The sequence below is a fragment of the Catharus ustulatus genome, chromosome 31 (genome assembly GCF_009819885.2).
Source record: "Catharus ustulatus isolate bCatUst1 chromosome 31, bCatUst1.pri.v2, whole genome shotgun sequence".
NCBI classification, from domain to species: Eukaryota; Metazoa; Chordata; class Aves; order Passeriformes; family Turdidae; genus Catharus; species Catharus ustulatus.
In genome coordinates this window covers 2,472,697-2,492,636 of record NC_046251.1, presented here as the reverse complement: position 1 = coordinate 2,492,636, position 19,940 = coordinate 2,472,697, and the positions used below count along the sequence as shown (strand labels likewise).

The window sequence follows — 19,940 nt, the reverse complement described above, 5'->3', positions numbered from 1 at the left end:
GTCCTGCCACATGACCCCCACAACTTGTCCCAGCCCGGAAACAGCCGGGAATACCCACACCCACCTCCTGCTCCCCGAGACCCCTATCGCGGCCTCCCTCAGCGCTATGAACCCCAGGCCCTCAGGGTTATTTCAGGATGCTTGACCGCTGCCCCAGGTATCCCCAGCCTCTTGTGATGGCCGACTCAAACCTTAGGGACCCCCAGCTTGGGAATACCCCAATTTCCTGCAGTGCCCAACCCCAGCCCCAAGGACCCACATCCCCCTGGAGATACCCCAGCCCCTGAGGACTGCATTGCTATTCCCCTCACTAGAAGCTGAGTCATGAGTTTGTCTCCACCCGGACAAAATTTGCAGGGGAATGTGAGCTTTTTGCCCATCTGGGGGCGAGAAAGTCCAGGGGGAACTGGGCTCCCTACTCCAACACCAGAGCCCCAGGGTGTCAAACCCCCAGGGATACCTCAGCCCCCTGAAATGCCCTAACCAGGTCCAAGGTACCCCAGCTGGATGCTCGGGATGCCTGCCCCCCACCCAAGTGAACCCCTGCCCCTGGGATACCCCAGCCCCTCAGGATGCCCAGCCTCAGGGACCCCCAGCCCCGCCTTACACATCCCCCATTTCCAGCCAAAGCTCCAATAGGGCCATAGACTTTCTTTATTTCCCCAAACAATTAAATAATAGTATTTCTTTTGTTTTTTAAACAGAAGTGGTTAAAAGCAGGCTGCCCCCTGCCCCGTGGGGTGAGTCCCCCTGCTGGGGCAGGCAGGAATGGGGGACATTTATATTACCATTTATAAATAGAAAAATAAAACTCTCAAGCAGGGCGGGTTAGCGGTTAGCATGGTTAGAGTTGGACCTGGCACGGGATGCCCGTGCCCGTGGCAGACACCCTGTGCCCATGGCAGACACCCTGTCCAGCCACCCTGTGGTGCAGGGACAGGGACACTGTGGGTGATAGGGACAGACGGAACAGGAGGATGGGCAGGAACTGCTGCCAAGTGCTCAGTGTTGGGATGTTTTTGGCATCCCCCTCAGCTGGATTTCGCCCCAGGACAGGATCTGGTGCTGCCTGGCTGTGGCTCGACAGGCACCAACTCCAGCCCCAGCGCAATGGTTAATAAAGCAATAAATACCAGGAGAGAATGTGGGGGTCCAGGTGTGGGGACATGGCCATGGGGGGGTTCTAGAACAGAGGACAGGGCTGAGCCAGTGCCACTCCCACCACCCCATACCCCAGGGCAGTGCTGAGCCCCAACCTCCCTACAGCACCAGGGGTGCCCCTGTCCCTCCTCCCCAGGTCCGAGGGGTGCCCAGAGCTGGAGCGGCATCCAGTGTGCGGCATCACCTGCCATGTGCTAACTGGGGGGAGCAGGCACCCCTACACCTGCAGGGCCTCCTGGCCCAGCACGCCCCCGGCCAGCCGGTAGAGCAGGCGGGAGTACCAGTGCATGCCCGCCTCTGGCACCGTCCCATTGCCCACCTCGGGGTGGGCCGGCAGCAGCGAGAGGAGCCCGTGGAAGAGGCGGAGCGGGGCAAACGCCCGGTGAGCCCAGCGGTGGCTCTCCAGGACGGCGTAGCAGGATGCCAGCACCCCATTGACCAGCAAGGTGCCGTGGGATGTGAGGGGGGCAAAAACCCCCACGCCGTCCTCCCGAGACACCCTCAGCACCCGTGTGGGGCGCAGCCCCTGCCCGCCGGCCCCGTGGGCCAGCACAGCATCGCCGGGGCGCACGCGGCGGGCGAAGATGGGCAGGAAGGCGGCCGAGCCGTTGGCCGCCCCGCGGGCAGCGAACACCAGGTGGGACGGGGTGAGGAGCAGCCGGCGGGCTGGGCTGGCCGTCTCGATGGCCACGAAGGAGGCACGTTGGCCCAGGTCCCGGTCGAGGAAGAGCAGCACCTCAGTGGGCACCAGGCGCCCGCCTGGCTCGGCGCCCAGCACCCAGTCACCCTGGCGCAGGTCAGCCAGGCCCCGGCGCTCGCCGCTCTGCAGCGTCACGGTGGCGTGGCCGGGAAAGCAGCCACCGGTGCGGACAGCCAGCGAGTTATCTGGGAGGATGGAGAAAGTTATCAGTGTCCCCATCAGCCACCTCCACTGGGCCACCACCTCCAGAAGGGAAACGGCAACCCCCGGACCCCCAAACCACCCCCGGAACAAAGCGGGTATTTTCCAAAGCTCCCCCAGTTCCTGCATGCAGCTCCTGAACGCTGCAGGGCCCCTTTGTCCGCCCTGTACTGACGCCCTTTGTTCCGGGCTGGAACGGTGACATTTATGGGCATTTTCACTTTCTGTCAATTGTCACTTCTGGACTGGATGGGAACTGCTGGCTGGAGTAACTGTGGGGCTGAGGCCTGCAGGGCAGAAGGCTGCATTGCTATTCCCCTCACCAGGAGCTGAACCACAAGGTTGTCTTGATCTGAACCAAAATTTGGAGGGGAAAGTTAGGTTTTTGCCTATTGAGGGGCCAGGTAGGCCAGGGAGAGCTGGACTGCCTGAACCCACTGAGGCTAGACACCAATAATCCCACATGGATCCAGGATAAGCAGCAGAGGCTTCAAGGCTGTGGGCTGGGATGTTTATGGGAACGGCAGCCCCTTCTGTGTGGTACCTGCTTTGACAGAAACGTGGATGTGCGCCTTGGACTCATAGTAGACCCAGTCAAAGCCAGCCTCCACGGCCAGCCGTGCCAGCATGCCGTACTTGTGGCGGTCACGGTCGGACGTGGTGATGTCCAGCGCCCGGCCCTCGTAGTGCAGAGAGTCGGGGAGGTGGTGCCCATCCTCGTCCCAGCCCTCTGTCACCCGCAGCTTCACCCCCGGCCACATGTTCATCACCGCGATGGCCAGTGAGTTCACACGCTCCTTGCAGCGCTGTGGGGACACGCCAGCACCGGTGTCACCCTCCCCACAACAGACAGGGACTCCACAAGGACAGACAGACAGACACCAGGCCTGCAAAGAGCTTTGAGGGAGCCCAAAGGGGCTGCTGTGGGGGCAGATTCCCAGGTGCAGAGAGGTTCATGGCTGAGCTGCCCCCTGCCTGGGTGCAGGTTGAACGTTAACATGCCCCGGGGTCCCGTGGTGGAGCTGCTCCACGGGCAGCCGGGCAGAACAGGCAAGGGACCGGGACGGGCACCAGGACAGTGTCACCTTCCCCGCGGCCACGGCCGTGACTGATTAACCTGGCTGGGGGGGGTCTGTGAAGCAGAGCTGGGGCACAGCTGACCCTGAACCAGCAGTGGGTCTGGGCTGACAGGGAAAGCGGGGCACCCCAGGAAGTTCTGGGGTCCCTCTGCCCACCAGCACTGGCAGCATCGCCCTGGGGTGCAGGGGTTGGAGCTGTCCCCGTCCCCCCCGCACCGCTGAGGTCACAGCGTCCCTCAGTGCCCCAGTGATCCCCCTCTCCCCCGTTCAACAAAGCGGTTCCCGGGAGCGCGGGGCCGCGGGGGCGGCAGTGCGGGGCGCGGGCCCGGGGTGGCCGTGCCGGGGGGGCGGCAGCGGCGGGGGGGCAGGAATGCGCTCGGCCCGGCCCGGCCCGGCCCGGCCACAATAGGCGCCTTCCAGCCCGGAGCTGACCTCAGGCCCCGGGAATGCCGCCGCGGCCACAAAAGGCTCTTTCAGCCGCCCGCATCCCGGGCCGGCTCCGCGCCCGCGGCCCCGCCGGGCCCCGCCGCCCCGGCCCCGCCGCCTCCGCCGTCCCGGCTCGCGGGAGCTGCCGGCGCCGCCTGGACCACTCGCAGCATCCCCCGTCGCCATGGCGACCGCGGGGCCGCCCCTCGCTATGGCAACCGTGAGCATCCCGATGGGTGCGCGGCGAGTCCCGGGCTCTCGCCGGCCCGGATTTCCCCCGAGTAGCGGGGTCCCGGGACCTCCCCCTCCGCGCTGACCCTGGGGCCGGGGCGCGGCGCGCTGGGGGAGTGGAGCCGCCGGTGCCTCGTGCCCCCGGTGCCATCGCGTCCCGTTAATCCCCGACGGTCCCGAACGCACAAGGCGACGGGACCGTCTCGTCTCGGGGCTCCGGTGCTGCCGCGCGGCTGCCAAGGGCCGTGGAAAGGAGCGGGGGACCGGGGTGAGGCACCGTGCGGCCCCGGCAAGGACGCTGTTCCCTGGGAGGCTCCGTGATCCCGGAGAGAGTCGGTGCCACTCGAGAGGATCGGTGCGCCCTGGAGAGGATCAGTGGCGGCCGGGAAAGCTCCGTCAGCCCGTGAGAGGGGTCGGTGCTGGCTGAGAAAACTCCACGAGCCCTGTCGAGGGTCGCTGTGATCCCGCCCATCCCTCCGCCGCCCCCGCGCCCCCGCGCCCCCCGGGAGCGAGGCCGGACCGGGCCGGGCCGGGCGCAGCCCCCACCTCGGTCATGAGCCGGTCCGCCCCCGTGTTCTCCTCGTCCTTGAAGATGATGTCGGGGTTGTAGTTGGGCACCAGGTCCCTGAAGCGCTCCGAGCCCCGCAGCACTTTGCCCTCCGCCTTCCCGCTCGCCCCCAGCGTCTGCTCGGGCACGTTGGGCACGAACTGCTTGTAGAGCAGGGGCGAAAGCTGCCGCCGCCCCAGCCGCCGCCGCCCCACCGGGCCCCGACCCGGGCCGCAGCCCAGCACCGGCGCGACCAGCAGGCAGGCGGCGAGCCCGAGCAGGACGAGGGCGAGCGGCCTCCACCGGGGCATCCCGCCCGCCGGGCACCGCTGCCTCCGCGGGTCCCGCTCAGTCGCCGGGGGCACGGGCGGCTGGGGCGGGCATGGTCCCGGTGCGGCGGCCCCGGAGCTTTTAGATGGTCTCGGTGCCAGGGGCGGGTCGGCGCCGTTTCCTTCTCACACCCACGGTCCCGTCGCTGCTGCGGGATCCGCGGCCGCTCGGGACGATTGACCACCCCCTCGTGCCCCCCCGCCGGTGCCGCCACCCACTCGGAGCGCCGCCGGTTGCGCGCCCACGGTATCAGCACCCCCTCGCCTGGCGCTGCACCCTGGTCCGGTCCTGGTCCCGACACAGTCCGAGCCTTAGGGAAAACCCTCGCAGAGCTGCGTCCCAGCACTGGGCACCGTCACCCAGCTCCGGGCACTGCCCTGGCACTGGCACTGGTCACCCAGCTCCTGAAGCTGCCCCGGGACCGGCACCGGGATCTTATCCCGCGCCCCAGTCTTTCTCCCCCCTCCTGTCTAAATCCCTCACTCTGATGTCGCCTCCTCTCCACGGTCCCTGCACTGCGCTCCGGTACCGGAACCCCCCCTTTATCCGATCTGAACGCCGCGATTCTGGTCCTGGGACCTCTCCTGTCACCGCCTGTTGGGAACGAAGACTCCTCGCTCCCACTCCGGTCCTTCTTCTCCTCCCGCTGTCCCTTGCACTGAGAACCCTCGTTATTCTAAGTCTGTGCCGCCGGTATCCGCACCTGCTCCGTTCCCCTGGCACAGCCCCGCTGCCGGGACCCGCTCCCTGGCACTACCCCGGTCCCCTCTGTTCGGTCCGACCCACGGTCCCCGTCCCCGTTCCTGACCCAGCCCCCGGTACCGGCTGCCTTGGTGCTGGTCGGCACCGTGCGCCGCCCTGAGCCGCCCCGGCCGGGCTGCCCCCACCGTGGCCGCTCGCCTTCGGCGCTGGGCAGCCCCTTCGGGCCCCGCCTCGGACCCGGCCCTCGGCAGCGGCGGCAGCAGCGGCCACATCCCCCGGGGCCGCCCCCGCCGGGCTGCCCTGCCCCGGCCGGCCCCTCCGCGCCCCGGCACCGGGGCACCTCCGGACCGGGACCGGGCTCCGCCAGGGATCCAGGTACCGCCGAGGATGGGGCCGGGCTGCTCCGGAACTGGCACCGGGCTCCTGCAGGGACATGGGCTCCTCCAGGAGCGGGGCACCCCCGAGACCGGGACCGGGACCGTGTCCCCCGACGCAGCACCCCAGAGCTACCGGCAAAGCGCCCACGGGGACTGGGGGCCCCGGCGAGGGCAGGAGGCAGCAACGGGGTACTGGAGGGTTGGGAGGGGGTCGGAGGGGGTCCCGGCCCCCACGGCCCCCCCACAGCTTCCCCACAGCCCCGGTGCCAACCCGGGGTGACTGGGAGGGGAGCAGGTTACGGGGAAATCGCGGGCACCGATGGCCTCATTTCCTGCAATATAAACCAGGTTTCCTGTGCTTCCTGCTCGGCCCCAGCCCGGGGGGGGCGGTGAGGGGGGGCCCGGGCCCCCCACCCCCGCCATGGAGGGGCGGGGGGCGGCCTGGCTCGGCCACAGCCGGGGCAGGATGGGTGGGGGGCCATCCCGGGCAGTTTCCGCTCCATCCCAGGAGGTGAAGCCTCTGCTTTGCCCCTCACTTGGGGTAGCTCAGCCCATACCCCGAAGCCTCCCGGAGCCCCCCAACACCCCCGGGTCCCTCAGCCCGGGCAGCAGGCAGGGAGCTGCCCTCTCCTGTAGCCCTGCCTGGAAGAAGCTCGTTAACCCCAACCAGGAAGAGGGTTAATTATGGCCCCATAGGGGCCATAAGGAGGGGCAGGACTGTGACCCCCACAAGGCAGGGACACCCCACCCCTGCCCCCTTCCTACTCGGCCCTGCCCTCGGGAGGAATAAAACCCCCAGATTAAATTATTTTTATATAAAAACAGTAACTATTTATTTCTCCAAACAAGTTCCGTGGTAACAGAGACCCGATGTACTCATCACATCAAGCTGCCTGGGGTGGGGAGTGGGGCTGTCCCCTGCACCCCAGGCCCCCCTATTAGGGACCCCAAGGGCCTTGGAGTGTGTGAGGGACAACCAGTGTCCCCCTGCAGCCCCAGAGTGACACAGGGATGGAGTGTGCAGTGACTCTGGGCAGGGAGCACACGACCCCCTCCCACAGTGTCAGGACAGCCCCCAGGTGGGGCAATATTTAAAACTCAACCAGACCCCAGGGAGCAGCCAGAGGAGGTCGGGGGGGGCCCGGCCATTCTTGCACGAGGTATGTAAATGGAGGTGGGGGAGCTGCAGCCAGCACAGCCTGGGGGGGACCCCAAGCCCCTTGGGGATGTGTGATGGGGATGTGGCTCAAGGCCAAGGCTCAGTAGCACAACACGCTGAGACAGAGCAGGGGGGCAACCCCCAAAGGTTTCCCTGAGGGGCTCTGATGTCCCTGAGGTACCAGGTGCTATCATGGCCACCTCTGTGGCTGGCAGCCACCCTGGGGGCCACCACAGCGGGGAGGACACGTCCCTGTCCCCCAGCCCTAGCAGGGCTTGCTACGGGTCCGGCAGCGCGTCACAGGCAGCGGCAGCTTGTGCAGACCTGGATACAGGAAGATTGTGAGAACCAGGGTGGGGGACAGGGGACACTCCAGCAGCCATCCCTGTGTCCCCGTGTCCCTGTCCTCACCAAAGGCACGGATGAGCTCGGCCTGGACTGCCCAGGAGACCCTTTTCACCAGGCACAGCGTGGTGAGCCCCGCAAAGCCCATGTTGTAGAGGAAGACAATGTAGAAGTTTCCCAACCAGTTGAAGCGGCCAAAATCCCCCAGGAGGTCAAAACGGGTGATCCCTGCACAGGGGTGGGGTACACTGGTCAGGGCACTCCAATCCTAGGGACACCCCCATCCAGGCATCACCCTGATGCCCCTGGGAGCTCACCCAGTGTCCTGGAGAAGACAGGCAGTGCTGAGCTGAGCACCAGCAGGGAGACACAGTTCCCGATGATCTGGGGAGAAGGAGGAGGTTTGGGGTGGGGCAGTGCTGCTGCAGGGAACCCCCAGGGACTTTCCTGGCAGCAGGACACTGTCCTCCCACCTGGGGACATCACAAGCAGTGCACAGGGGCACACTGTGGGGAACAGGGTCTTGCACCCCCACAGGAGCCCCCCAGCCCCGTCCTGCTGTCCCACCTTGGTGAGGGGCGTGTCCTGCCGCTCCGGCAGCAGACGAGTGAACAGGGGGGAGCTGTAGAAGCCCACAACAGAGGAGACCATTAAATAGCTGCAAGGAGTGTTAAGGAGGAAAACAGGATGGGATGGCGCTGGTAACAGAGTTGGGGACACAGGGGACATCGCTGGGGACACAAGTGCCCGTCTGAAGGATACAAAATGAGGACAACCTGCAGTGCAGCTCCAAAGGAACCAAAGATGGAGAAGGAAACCTGGCCCAGGGACGCATCCTGCAGGAAGAGAAGGGCACAGGTTGGGGAGGAATGGTCCCCAGACCTGTGAGGGAGACAACCCTGAGCTGTCCCTTCCCCCCACCCGGGTACCTGGATGCCCCGTGGCATCGCAGCATCATCCAGCAGCAGCTCCAGGACGTGGAAGCAGACAATGAGCACAGAGATGCCCTGGGAGGAGCAGAGAGTGAATGAGGGCAGTGGTAGGGTGGAGACAACCCCCAGCTCCCCTGGGAGCCCAGGGCCACTCACCGTCAGTGCCAGGAGGCCCAGCATGGCCAGGGGGTAGCCCAGGTTCCTCTGCCAGGGCGATGCTCGGTGCCGCAGCTCTGCGGGGAGGATGTGCCCAGGTGAGAGGGGAGCACAGCTCCCAACCAAGGACAGGACACTGAGGGGCCCCAAAGTGCCAGGACAGCCCCCACCCCATCTCCCACCCTCCCTCCACGGAGCATGGAGCACTCCAGAGCTCCCGGTGCCAAACTGGAGGGAACCCAGTCCCGGCCTTCCCCCTGCCAGGCTCCTCACCCAGCTTCCGCCTCTTGCTCCGGATGGCAAAGAATTGCTCTCGCAGCATCTCCATGTCCAGATTCAGCCAGCAGGAAGCTTTGCCTGCTGGGGGGAGACCCAAGGGGCTCAGTGGGGATGAGAGCTCCTATGTGGTTGGGTAGAGGAGCTCCCAGTCCACCCCATGCTCCCCTTTCCCAGCCAGCAGCACCCACCAGAGCGGATCCTGTGGGACACGGCGGCTTCCTCAAACCTCGTGCAGCTCAGCTGCTCATCCAGGTCTTCCAGGAGCTGGGGATGGGTGAGGAGCCTGTGAGTGGCTGCAGGGGTGTGTGAATGGCTCCCCATACCCGATGTGGGAGACCAGTCACCCCCAAAGCTGGGGCAGAGGGACTGGGGGGGACACCTTACCCGGGGTTTCACCAGCAGCTTCCCAGTGACACTGAACATGATGGAGAGGCCAAAGGGGGTGCACACTGTGGTAGGAGGAGAGAATGAAAAGGAGGTGCCCTGCCATCCTACCCCTCCCCACACCCCCAGAAAGATCCTGGAGGCTTCAGCCAATGAACCATGGCCCCTCCAGACCCCATCAGGAGCAGCACCAGGGCCTCATGGGGACACAACTTACACAGCAGAAGCAGGACGCCAAAAAGAGAGATGCAGGAGTAGAGGTAGGGCAGATAATATTCCCAGAGATCTGTGGAGACAGTGGGATCAGGCCAGTGACACCAGAAATCCCATCCCTTGTTCCATTTATTGCCAGGGTCTGATCCTGGAGCAGGGGGGGCCCAGCACACCCCAGCAGCACCCACCATAGAGTGACTGGCGACTGGCAGCGTCGTTGCCCACGATGGCAGAGGCCACCCAGACCATGCCCAGCACCAGCAGTGTCAGCAGCAGCAGCACCACCGAGGTCTCATACACCCTGGCCATGATGCCCTGCAGGAGCTGGGTTAGCAGGGAGCCACAGAGGAGGGGACAGGGGGGACATTTTGGGGCAGGGGTTTGCAGGATCACCCACCTTCTTGGATCCTGCAAACCCCTCCGACTCAGTGAAAAAGTAGGCAAAGGGCATGAGGAAGACCAGGGACATATTGGAGAAGAGGAAGACCAAATTCCAGAGGCCTGGAAGAGGAGGAACAGCATGGGGTGAGCTCCCAGGCAGGGCAACTCTGACCCAGAGATTTTAGGGACATCCCAGGGTAACCCCATTCACCCACCATGAATGAGGGACCCGTTCAGCCACTGGATGTAGTAGTTCTGGGGGAAGGAGAGCAGCACCTCGTTGCTGATGATGGAGAAGGGCAGGAGGAGGACGGCACCCAGTGCCACAGCCAGGGTGAAGGTACAGAGCCCCAACCTGCCCAAGGGACAAGCAGCTGGGTCAGGGCTCCTCTGGGTGTCACAGCCCGGCTCTGCCACCCAGCGTCACCAGCACCCACAGGACACAGTGTCCTGGCTGAGGAAGAGGACTCAGGGAACGGGACAAGCAGGAACTTACGCAATCCTGTTGACAGCAGCATCCTCGTCATCGTGAACTGCGGGGACAAAATCCCAAACCAAAGGGCTGCGGGAGGTGAAGCTGCCTGGAGCATCGCTCCCTGCCCCCTGCCCAAGCTCTCCCCTCTCCAAATGCTACAGAAATCCTCCCAGGGAATTTGGGCTTTGCTCCCACCTAGGGTGTCACAGCAATCAGGCTGTGGCAGGACCAGGGCTCCGGGGGAGGTCGAAAGCAGTGGAGGAACAGGAAGAACCCTGGGGAGGCTGAATGTGGCTGAAAGGGCTGCCCGGCTCTGGCAGCTCTCTTACCTCCTGTGAAATCTGTGTGCTTCTTAAAGTGGGTTATGATGAAGTGGCAGAGGATGTAGAGGCTGGCGAAGAGCAGGGCACAGATCTGCGGGCAGAGGAGTGTGGGCAGTGCAGGCATGCCCTGAGGGCAGCACTCCTAGCCCGGCTCCTGGCTCCTACCCCTGGTGATGCCGCCAGCCCTGGGGCTTGTCAGCTCCACCCTATTTGTTTTTCCACTCCTGGCACTGGTTACACCCCACTCGTGCACTCAGACCTGTCTGTTCAATGGGGGCTGCACACAGGGTTCACACATGGGTGCCACAAGCTGGCACAGCACCCAGGCCAGGGGGCTGAGAGCCCACCCGGGTCTGGATCTGCCTGTGCTGGCAAATCTGTGACCCCGTGGGACATCCCTGAAGTGCCTGATCCCACAGCCCTCGCCTTGCTGGCACCAGCACCCAGCAGAGCCACGGGAACAGCCTTGAATAAGGCACCAAGGACATCTGCAGTGTCCCTCCCGCCCCCGCTGGAACGCCGAGGTCAAGCCAGAGCAGGCGATGTTCAGGGAACACGGCGACCTTTCATCCCACTGGGTACGCGTCAGGATGAGGAAAGGTCGCCTGAATCCTCCACCTTGGCACAGGTGCAGTGGGAAGCAGCTGTGGCACCTCCCTTCTGCCTGACTGGGGGTGTTCTGACCTTGCTGAGGGTCCCCAGGATGTGCCAGTGGGGTGGCAGGGAGCCCCCAGAGCTGGCCCAGTTCTGGGTCCCAGAAGGGCAGTGCCCAGCAGGTCCTTCTGCTCCTGCTCCCAGCTCCCCAGTGAAGGGTTTCAGGCCACAGGTTCCCTCCTGCCATGGGCTGTACCCCACACACCAACACTCTGCCTGGTGGGGGGAACCCCAACTCCTCCTGTACTCAGGGAAGTCGTGCCAAGTATGTTTTGTGCTGCCCGTGCCAAGCCAGGGGCTCCAGGGCAAGATGCAGCTCCCTGGGATGGAGGTCTGGGAGGTTCCAGGGCAGAGGTGCCAGGCTGTGGCCACCAGGTCCTCCCTGGAGGCACCGAATGTGGCTGTGGCGAGGTAACCTCGGCACTGCTGGTCACAACCCCCTTGGCTCCCTGCACGCAGCATCCCAAGGCCCTTAGGAGATGCCAGGACCAGGACATCCAGGTCATCCCCATCCCTGAGCCTATGGCAGCAGGGGAAGGGGAGCAGACCCAGCTGGCTCCCGCTGTGGTACCCGAGGTTTGGGGGGCTCTGTAGGGTCCCCTTCCTGCTGACACCGAGCTGCTGGCCTGGGAACAAGGACAGAGCCGGGAGCCTGGCATGACACCACCATAGCCCAGCACTCCCAGCCCTCCCAGCAGGACGGGAGCACAGCCCGCGCTGCTGGAGCCGGCAGAGGGGTCGCGGCAGGGGCTGGGCAGGGTCCGGCCCTGGCACCCCGCTATCTGCCGGGCACACGCAGCTCTGGCCCCGATAAGCGCGGGGTGTGGAGCGCTGCCACAGCCGGGTCCTGGAGCTGCCACCGGGGATCCCGACGGTCCCACGGAGGGCTGCGAGCTCCCAGCCCCCCTCCCACCTCTCCCCGCCACACCAGGCCCCTTCCCCCGCCCGCCGCCCCTCACTGCGGCCCCCGGGGCACTCACGATGCACTCGCGGACCCTCTCGTGGAAGAGCTGCTCCCGCAGGGCCAGCGCGTCCTGCTCCACAGGGGCCATACTGCGGCCAGCATGGCAGGGCCGGGCGAGGCTGCTGCGGGCAGGGGCAGGACGGCAAGGCCGGTACCGCCAGCCCGGGCCAGCCTCTCCGGTACCGCCGGGAATCGCCGCTCTGAACGCGCCGGGCCCAGCCCAGCGCCGCCGTGGGTGGCCCCGCCCCTCTCCGTGACTCCGCCCACCGCGTCCGGTCCCGCTGCGAAGCACCCGCAGCCCGAACGGGCCCGGTAGGCCCCGCCCCCTGCCCGCCATTGGCTGCGAGGCTTGAATGAGGCGAAGCTCATTGGTCAAACAGCGGCGCGGCGCGCGCTGATAGGCTGAGCCCACCCGCCGCTCCCACGGCCCCAGCGCACCCCCCGGAAGTGGGAGCGGGGATGGAGCTAATCCTGGGACACGGATAATCCCGGGTGAGTTAATCCCAGACAGCCGCGGGGGGCAGGACTATGCTCCCGAGAGGGGGGGGCAGCGGGCAGGGCATGGCCCTCCCGGGGGGGATCACGGACAGCTCATGAAAGAGCCCAGCAATAGCCACGATGAGGCCCCACCCTGTGGAACCCAGGGATGTGGGGACTTCACCCCCCCCAGCTAGCAGAACAGGGAAGGGCTGGCCAGCTCGGGTAGCAGCAGTACCATGCCAGCTGCCTGACTGGGCACAGACAATAGGGACAGTCTGTTCCCACGGGATGGGGCCAGCCGGCCCGGGCGAGAGCAGGCGCTGACACAGAGGGTTTGTATCCAACACAGTGTAGCTTCTCTTAAAGCCTTTTATTCACAGACACGGTACAGACACATGGAAAATCTGCATGATCACATCCGAGAGGGCAGCATACTCCTGGTTGGGCCCACAGGGCCAAACCCGACGCAGTGCACAAGGAAGCTCAAGTGTTTGAAGCAGACATTTCGTGGACATGCGACAGTGACAGAAGGAACCCAGCGTTTAGTATTCCTCCCCTTCCTCCTCTCCCTCCCCTTCCACAGAATCCACCCCCACCTCCTCATAATCCTTCTCCAGGGCAGCCATATCCTCACGGGCCTCCGAGAACTCTCCCTCCTCCATGCCCTCCCCCACGTACCAGTGCACAAACGCCCGCTTGGCGTACATCAGGTCAAACTTGTGGTCCAGGCGCGCCCAGGCCTCGGCGATGGCCGTGGTGTTGCTCAGCATGCACACGGCGCGCTGCACCTTGGCCAGGTCGCCCCCGGGCACCACCGTGGGAGGCTGGTAGTTGATGCCCACCTTGAAACCAGTGGGGCACCAGTCCACAAACTGGATGCTACGCTTGGTTTTGATGGTGGCGATGGCGGCGTTGACATCCTTGGGCACCACGTCCCCGCGGTACAGCAGGCAGCACGCCATGTACTTGCCGTGCCGCGGGTCACACTTCACCATCTGGTTGGCCGGCTCAAAGCAGGCGTTGGTGATCTCGGCCACTGAGAGCTGCTCGTGATAAGCCTTCTCAGCAGAGATGACCGGGGCATAGGTGGCCAGAGGGAAGTGGATGCGGGGGTACGGCACCAGGTTGGTCTGGAATTCTGTCAGGTCGACATTCAGGGCTCCGTCAAAGCGCAGAGAGGCCGTGATGGAGGACACGATCTGGCTGATGAGGCGGTTCAGGTTGGTGTAGGTGGGACGCTCGATGTCCAGGTTGCGGCGGCAGATGTCGTAGATGGCCTCATTGTCCACCATGAAGGCACAGTCGGAGTGCTCCAGGGTGGTGTGGGTGGTGAGGATGGAGTTGTAGGGCTCCACCACAGCTGTGGACACCTGTGGGGCCGGGTAGATGGAGAACTCCAGCTTGGACTTCTTGCCGTAGTCGACAGAGAGCCGCTCCATGAGCAGGGAGGTGAAGCCAGAGCCGGTGCCACCGCCAAAGCTGTGGAACACCAGGAAGCCCTGCAGCCCTGTGCACTGGTCAGCCTGCAAGGTGGGAAGAGGAAAACAAGACCAAACTGTCAGTACTTCTGAATTTCAACTGCTATTAACTTGCCCAGGATGACACATATTTCCTCCAAGGGTCTCTTAGACTTTTGGGGCACCTATGCCCACCCCACTTCCAGCCACGGGATTCTGTGTTACAAAATTACCTTCCTTCAGAAAAAGGGACCCCTTCCTGCCCTCTCCCTTCAGCTGCTTCCTCCCATGACCCTGGCAATCTGCTTGAGGGAAGGGGGAATCCACTTGAGCTGCCCCAGCAAGAGTTAAATACTTGGCACAGCTGCTCATAAGCAGTTGGCGAAGCAGGATCAGAGTCCAGATCAAGAGAAACCTCACATGACCTTAAAAAAGGGATGAAATAAGGTTTTCCCAGGGACAGAAATGACACTGAATCCCTCAAGCCCTAGTGCACTCCTGGAACATGCCATGCTCAGGGTACACATTCTGGCCTGGTGGGTTTGTAGAACACTGAGTAAAGGGATTCAGGTCAAGAGGAAGAGAAGGGGCTGATCCTGATCACTTAGAGGATCCAGATCCCATAGGGAGCCTGGATATGCTGCAGGCTGACACATGACTCACAACAACTCATAACAGACCCTGGAGGCACAACAGGGGTCATGTAGGTCCCACCAGGAATGCAGGAGGTCTCCCCTGGGACAGCCCCACCCTCTGCCCCAAAGCGCTGATGGGCTGAGAAGGACCTGCCCAGATCACCTGGAGTTTCCTTTTGTCCTCTCATCCCCCGCAGGGATGGACCCACCCCATGAGACCCCAAAGGACACTCACCAGCTTGCGGATGCGGTCAAGGACCAGGTCGATGATCTCCTTGCCGATGGTGTAGTGCCCGCGGGCGTAGTTGTTGGCCGCATCCTCCTTGCCCGTGATCAGCTGCTCGGGGTGGAAGAGCTGCCGGTACGTCCCGGTGCGCACCTCGTCTGCGGAGACAGCCCCGGGCCCCGTTAGCACCCAGCGCCCGCTGCCAACACCCCCCTCCCGCCTCCCCAGCCGCCCCCCGCGCCCTCACCGATCACCGTGGGCTCCAGGTCCACGAACACGGCCCGGGGCACGTGCTTGCCGGCGCCCGTCTCGCTGAAGAAGGTGTTGAAGGAGTCGTCCCCCCCGCCGATGGTCTTGTCGCTGGGCATCTGCCCGTCGGGCTGGATGCCATGCTCCAGGCAGTACAGCTCCCAGCACGCATTGCCGATCTGCACGCCCGCTTGGCCCACGTGGATGGAGATGCACTCGCGCTGTGGGGGACACACGGCATCGGGTCACCCCTTTTTGTCCCCACCGGGCTGGGAAGGGCCCCTTTCCACAGTTGGATGGAGCCAGATCCTGCCCGGATACACCCACTGTGCTCATCCCATCCCACTCCCACTCCTCAAAAACTGAGGCCCTACATACCGCAGAGACAGGAATGTAGTTCCCCAGGATTATTTCTGATCCCCACTATTCCCAGTCCCCTCCACCCTTGACTCCCTCTACACGTGGCTGCCCATTACCCTCCTTTCCCAGTTCAGGGACACCCCCATATCCCAGGGAACATCCCTTTTCTTCAATGCAGAGCGTACTGAGGGTCCCATCCTGCGCTCTGTGGGATGAAGCGATCTCACATGGGTTCAAACTCAGCACCCCTAGACCCCAGTAGTGCCACCCAAAACAGTGGCTGAACTTCGCTAGGGCCACCCAGGATCCGCTGAGAGATGTGTTGGGTGACATCTGTGTTTGGGAACAGACTGCAGCCACCTGTGGGCAGCGCTCTGGGGGTCCCACACCCTGCATCTGCCACCATCTGCTCCCAAATGGCGCCCAGGGAGGACATTTTCCAGCCGGGCAGCCTGCGCAGGGTGAGGTCGGGAGGAGGAGGAGGAGGAGGAGGAAGAGGAAGCTCAGCGCTGCAGCGGGGCCCAGACTGCACCAGCTGACCCGAAACGGCGGGGATGGGAAGGGCCGATGGCGTCACCCTCGGGGGGTCGCGCACATTCCCGGCCGCTCCCTGCCCCGTGCCACCTGCTCCGCGCGTTCCTCTCCGCCGGGGCGGGGGAGGCCGGGATTTGGGGGGGGGATCTGGAGCGGAGCGTGGCCCGAATGACCCCCCCTCCACCAAGGAACCATGGAGCGGGGCCAGCCTCACGGGCTCGGGTGGGGCAGATAACAGGGAGGGGAGCCTCGTGTTCTAGGGAGGGGTGAGGTTTGGGGGGAACCAGGGTTGGATTTTGGGGGGAAGGGTGGATATGCGGGAGGGGCGGGGCCGTGCCCCCGGCGAGGGGCGGGGTTCTGCCCCCGCCGCGCGCCTTCCCGCGCGCGGGAACGGTAACGGTCGGGCTGACCCCGCCCCCACCGGTGGGCTACTGGAGACCACGTGTGACCACCCTAAAAGCGCTGTGACCCCCCCCAAAGGGGGTCCATCCAACAAGGACCTCACCTTCTATTCCCTGCCCAACACCCCCAGACCCTGCTTTACCCACCCACAGCTCCCACCGTATCCCCCCATCCCCTCTCAACTTTTCCAACTTGATCCCCCCCCCCCTTATATCCCCCAGCCCCATTTCCTGCCGTCCGAAGTCTCCCCGTCGAAATTCCTTCCCTCTCCTCTCATCCGCACCTTTTCCCCCCCAACTCCCCGCACCCTCCAGATCCAGCCCTTCTGCTCCTTAACCCCGCCATGCCATGGGCCCATCTCCCCCATTTCTCCTTTCTCCAGCCCCCTCCTCTCACCATGATTGAGGCTTGGTTACTCGTCCCGACAAGCAAGGAATCGACGCAAGTACCAGCTACCGCCGCCCCCGGGCGCCCCGCTATATACCGGCCCGGGGGGCGGGCCGAGCGCCCCCGCCCCGCGCTCCTATTGGCTACACCGCTCGTCAATCAGTGCGCTCTCATCGCGGATTGGCTGAGACGAGTGGCGCGCTCCGCCTCCTCCGCCCTCCGCGCTGCGGGGTTGGGGGGGGGAGGGACGGGGACCTTCCCGTCGTGGGGTGCAGCCCCTCCACCCCCCCGGTTTGCGAAGGGCCCCCCCCCCCCCCACGGGGAGTGCGGGGTACGGGGGGGTCTGACCTTCCTGCGGTTCTCTGCCCCCCCGGTAATGCGTTTTTCCGCGTAGGATGGGGGGGCACTGCCGTTCCCGCCCGCCTCCCCCCGCTCCGCCGCCCCTCCCGCCCGGTGCGGCTCCGCTGCGGAGGAAAACTGCGACATGGGGGGGGGCGGCACGTGCTGCCGCGCCCGGTGTCGTTTCCCTTCCTCCCCCACCCCTCCAGTCCCCAGGTTGTTAATCGGCTTCTCCGCACGGACCCCCCCCCTCCCCATCTGCACCGCTCAGCCCCCCCCCCAGTCCCGGCTTATTTACACCCCAGGGGTCCCACCCTGACCATCTGCAGCCTGCGCAGCCACCTCCCCTCCCCCCAGCACCCCCCAAGCCCATCTGCACCCCCCAGCCCCTCCCAGCCCATCTGCACCCCTGGATCCCACTGCGATGGGGGGGTGCAGGGTTCGCACACTGAACCCCGCTTTTCAGGGTGGGGTTGTTCTCAGCCATGTCCGCAGCACGGGGGGACGACCGTGAGCTCCAGAAAACAGGGAACGGGCTGGGGGGAGCAGGTCCCGGAGAGCGCACCGGGTGGGAGCCCAAGCCGGGGGGGGTTTGCCATCCCCAGCCCCCATCTAATCCCCGGAGCTATTTGCACCCAATAATCCGCCTTCCTGTTTTGCCAAGAGCTTTGCGGAAAACCCAGCGGCCCCTTCGCCAGCACACGCTGCTGGAGGGGGAGGGAAAGGGGGGGCCACATCCCCTCCCGCCCCACCGGAGCCACCCCAGGCTGGGGTCACCGAGGAGCTGAGCCCACCCCGGCCGGGCTGGCGGCGCTGGCGCGGCCGCATCCGCCGCAGCTGCACTGCAGCGGTGACGTGGCTCCCCGCCATTTGCCTCGCCAGCCCTGTGTGGCCGCATGGCTGCTCCAGCCCCGCCGGTCCCACCGGCAAGGAAAGAGCTGCTCCCCCTCCTCCTATCCCTGCCCGCTCCAGGCTCCCAGCCGCTCTCAGTTTGGGGGTCCCGGATGGCACTTTCGGGGGTCACTCGGTTCTGAGCGATGCCAGCGTGGCGGCTGCTCCTGGAGGAGTTGGTGCTGGTTGTGTTTATCGGTGTTTATGGGGTGGGTGTTGTTAAATCCCCAGATTCCCCGTGCATCACGTCATCTCTGGAATGGTGTTACCGGAGTGTTTTGGGTCGCTCAAAGAATTACCGGCAAAAGCAGGTTTCGTGTTAAAGTGAAAGTGCTGCAAAATTCACTTGGCAACTTCTCACTGTGACTCACTCGGTAGTGAAAGGCAACAGAGGAAAATGGGGATAAAATTTAAAGTCGACCCATGTAACACTAAAATCGGCCAAAAATGACCTAAGGGGAGGCTGGGGATAGGAAAAGAATTATAAGGATAAAATGCAATAATAATTGAGATCCTCCCTCTGAGTAAGAATGGGCAGAGTGGACCCCTGCCCCATTGTCAAACTGAGCCCTATGCTTGACCCACAGTTTAAACCTAAAGGTTTAAGAGCACTTAATCCAGACTTAAATAATTTATCAACATATTCATATAGAATTTACTATAGGCACAATAGTAACACACTTACAGGCCTATTTTATTTATGAATCTAAAGTGCTTAATAATCTGACAGCAGCATTCCTAGCACACATGTTATAGAATATTCACCCTTGCACACACACATACCTGAAGATCATGTACAGGTGTAAATATCTGTGAAAAATCCACCTTGAGTTCGGTATTGACATCAGAGCCTTTGTGTCTTCTCAATAGGCCAAGGGTTCAGTCCCAAGGTCTGGGGGGGATTGGCCCAAGCTCTGTTCATCCTCCAAGAATCCCAGACTTTGAGTTCACTGTTCCTGAGAGTTGTCCTGCCTGCTGTGGTCCAGGTGAACTCAGGGGGTCTCACTCAGGATCTGCTGATTATAAGATTACAAGTGTTGGCTTTTTAGTCATCCTAATTTTCTGTCCTGGCTATAATATGGATCTTCTTTTGAAAGTTTGGTAACAAACGTGTTGTTCTTCAGGAAAAAAAAAAAGCAGTTCCCAAGGTTGCTCCTTAAAATCAAGGAGTTGTTTTGATAACACAAGTTCCTGGGAGCTGATAGTGTTGTTGATGAACTGAATGCTGCTGGGCGTTGTTGATGGCCTGAATGCTGCTCATCAAGGTCTAGCCTGAGCTTGTGGTGCAAAAGAGGGAGGGGTGCACCACACAAATGAGGGTCCCTGGGGTGCCCCCAAGCTGCAGCATCTCCTTGAATTTCACTCCTCAACTTCCCTTTCATTATTTATCTCTGCTGGAGCCATAAGGGACTAGGTAAAAGGATAGGAAAGGGAGGGTTAAAGAGGCTCCCCCTCGTTCAGGGGGGCTACTTCTACATTTCCCCCTCCCCCCTCGGTGGGTGGGACCAACAGGGCCAACTCCTCACCCCTGAAAGAACCAGAGGACCTTAAGGACATGGTGTGGTTGGTGTTGGGGGAACCTCGTGTAACCCCAGACACCGAGCTGGATGAAGGAACCCTCACATCCCCAGCACTTCCACCTGCGGTGGGCAGAACATCCCCTCCCCACCCCCAGGGCAATGCACCCCTCCCCTGCCCAGGAGGAGGAGGCAGCAGAGATACCAAAGATTTCTGCTAAACTGGGGGGCTTCAGGGATCTCCAGCCCACCCAACCCCAATGTGCTCAGGTGGGGCTCACTGGAATCCTGGTACTAAGAAAACCCAACCCTCTCCACCGCCCCAGCCCTCGGGGTGGGGGCACAACACCAAGCCCAGCAGGATAAAGAAGGAGCATGGGTTTGGGAGGACAAGTTTAGGGGGTTCTGTGGGGTGCTAAATTCACCACAACACCCAGCACATGC

At 63.5% G+C, this 19,940-nt stretch overlaps 3 protein-coding genes across 3 annotated transcripts; all 3 read right to left on the bottom strand.

The window, feature by feature from the left end:
* Positions 1–1,378: 1,378 nt before the first annotated feature.
* Positions 1,379–4,656, bottom strand: LOC117009045 (desert hedgehog protein-like). Its single transcript, XM_033083225.1, has 3 exons — positions 4,345–4,656; positions 2,607–2,868; positions 1,379–2,046 (listed from the first exon to the last, which is right to left on the bottom strand). Exons 1-3 carry the CDS (start codon positions 4,654–4,656, stop codon positions 1,379–1,381), a joined length of 1,242 nt encoding a protein of 413 aa, XP_032939116.1.
* A 1,942-nt stretch (positions 4,657–6,598) lies between these two features.
* On the bottom strand, positions 6,599–12,228 carry LOC117009032 (protein LMBR1L-like). Its single transcript, XM_033083209.1, has 17 exons — positions 12,036–12,228; positions 10,408–10,492; positions 10,100–10,136; positions 9,819–9,958; positions 9,620–9,723; positions 9,411–9,537; positions 9,227–9,295; positions 9,010–9,074; positions 8,814–8,889; positions 8,620–8,703; positions 8,347–8,423; positions 8,188–8,265; positions 8,021–8,094; positions 7,826–7,916; positions 7,576–7,642; positions 7,325–7,486; positions 6,599–7,237 (listed from the first exon to the last, which is right to left on the bottom strand). Exons 1-17 carry the CDS (start codon positions 12,105–12,107, stop codon positions 7,179–7,181), a joined length of 1,467 nt encoding a protein of 488 aa, XP_032939100.1. The 5' UTR covers positions 12,108–12,228; the 3' UTR covers positions 6,599–7,178.
* Positions 12,229–12,854: 626 nt separating this feature from the next.
* On the bottom strand, positions 12,855–16,866 carry LOC117009038 (tubulin alpha-1B chain). The gene is made up of 4 exons (XM_033083218.2): positions 16,759–16,866; positions 15,065–15,287; positions 14,827–14,975; positions 12,855–14,022 (listed from the first exon to the last, which is right to left on the bottom strand). Exons 1-4 carry the CDS (start codon positions 16,759–16,761, stop codon positions 13,042–13,044), a joined length of 1,356 nt encoding a protein of 451 aa, XP_032939109.1. The 5' UTR covers positions 16,762–16,866; the 3' UTR covers positions 12,855–13,041.
* Between the last annotated feature and the right edge of the window lie 3,074 nt (positions 16,867–19,940).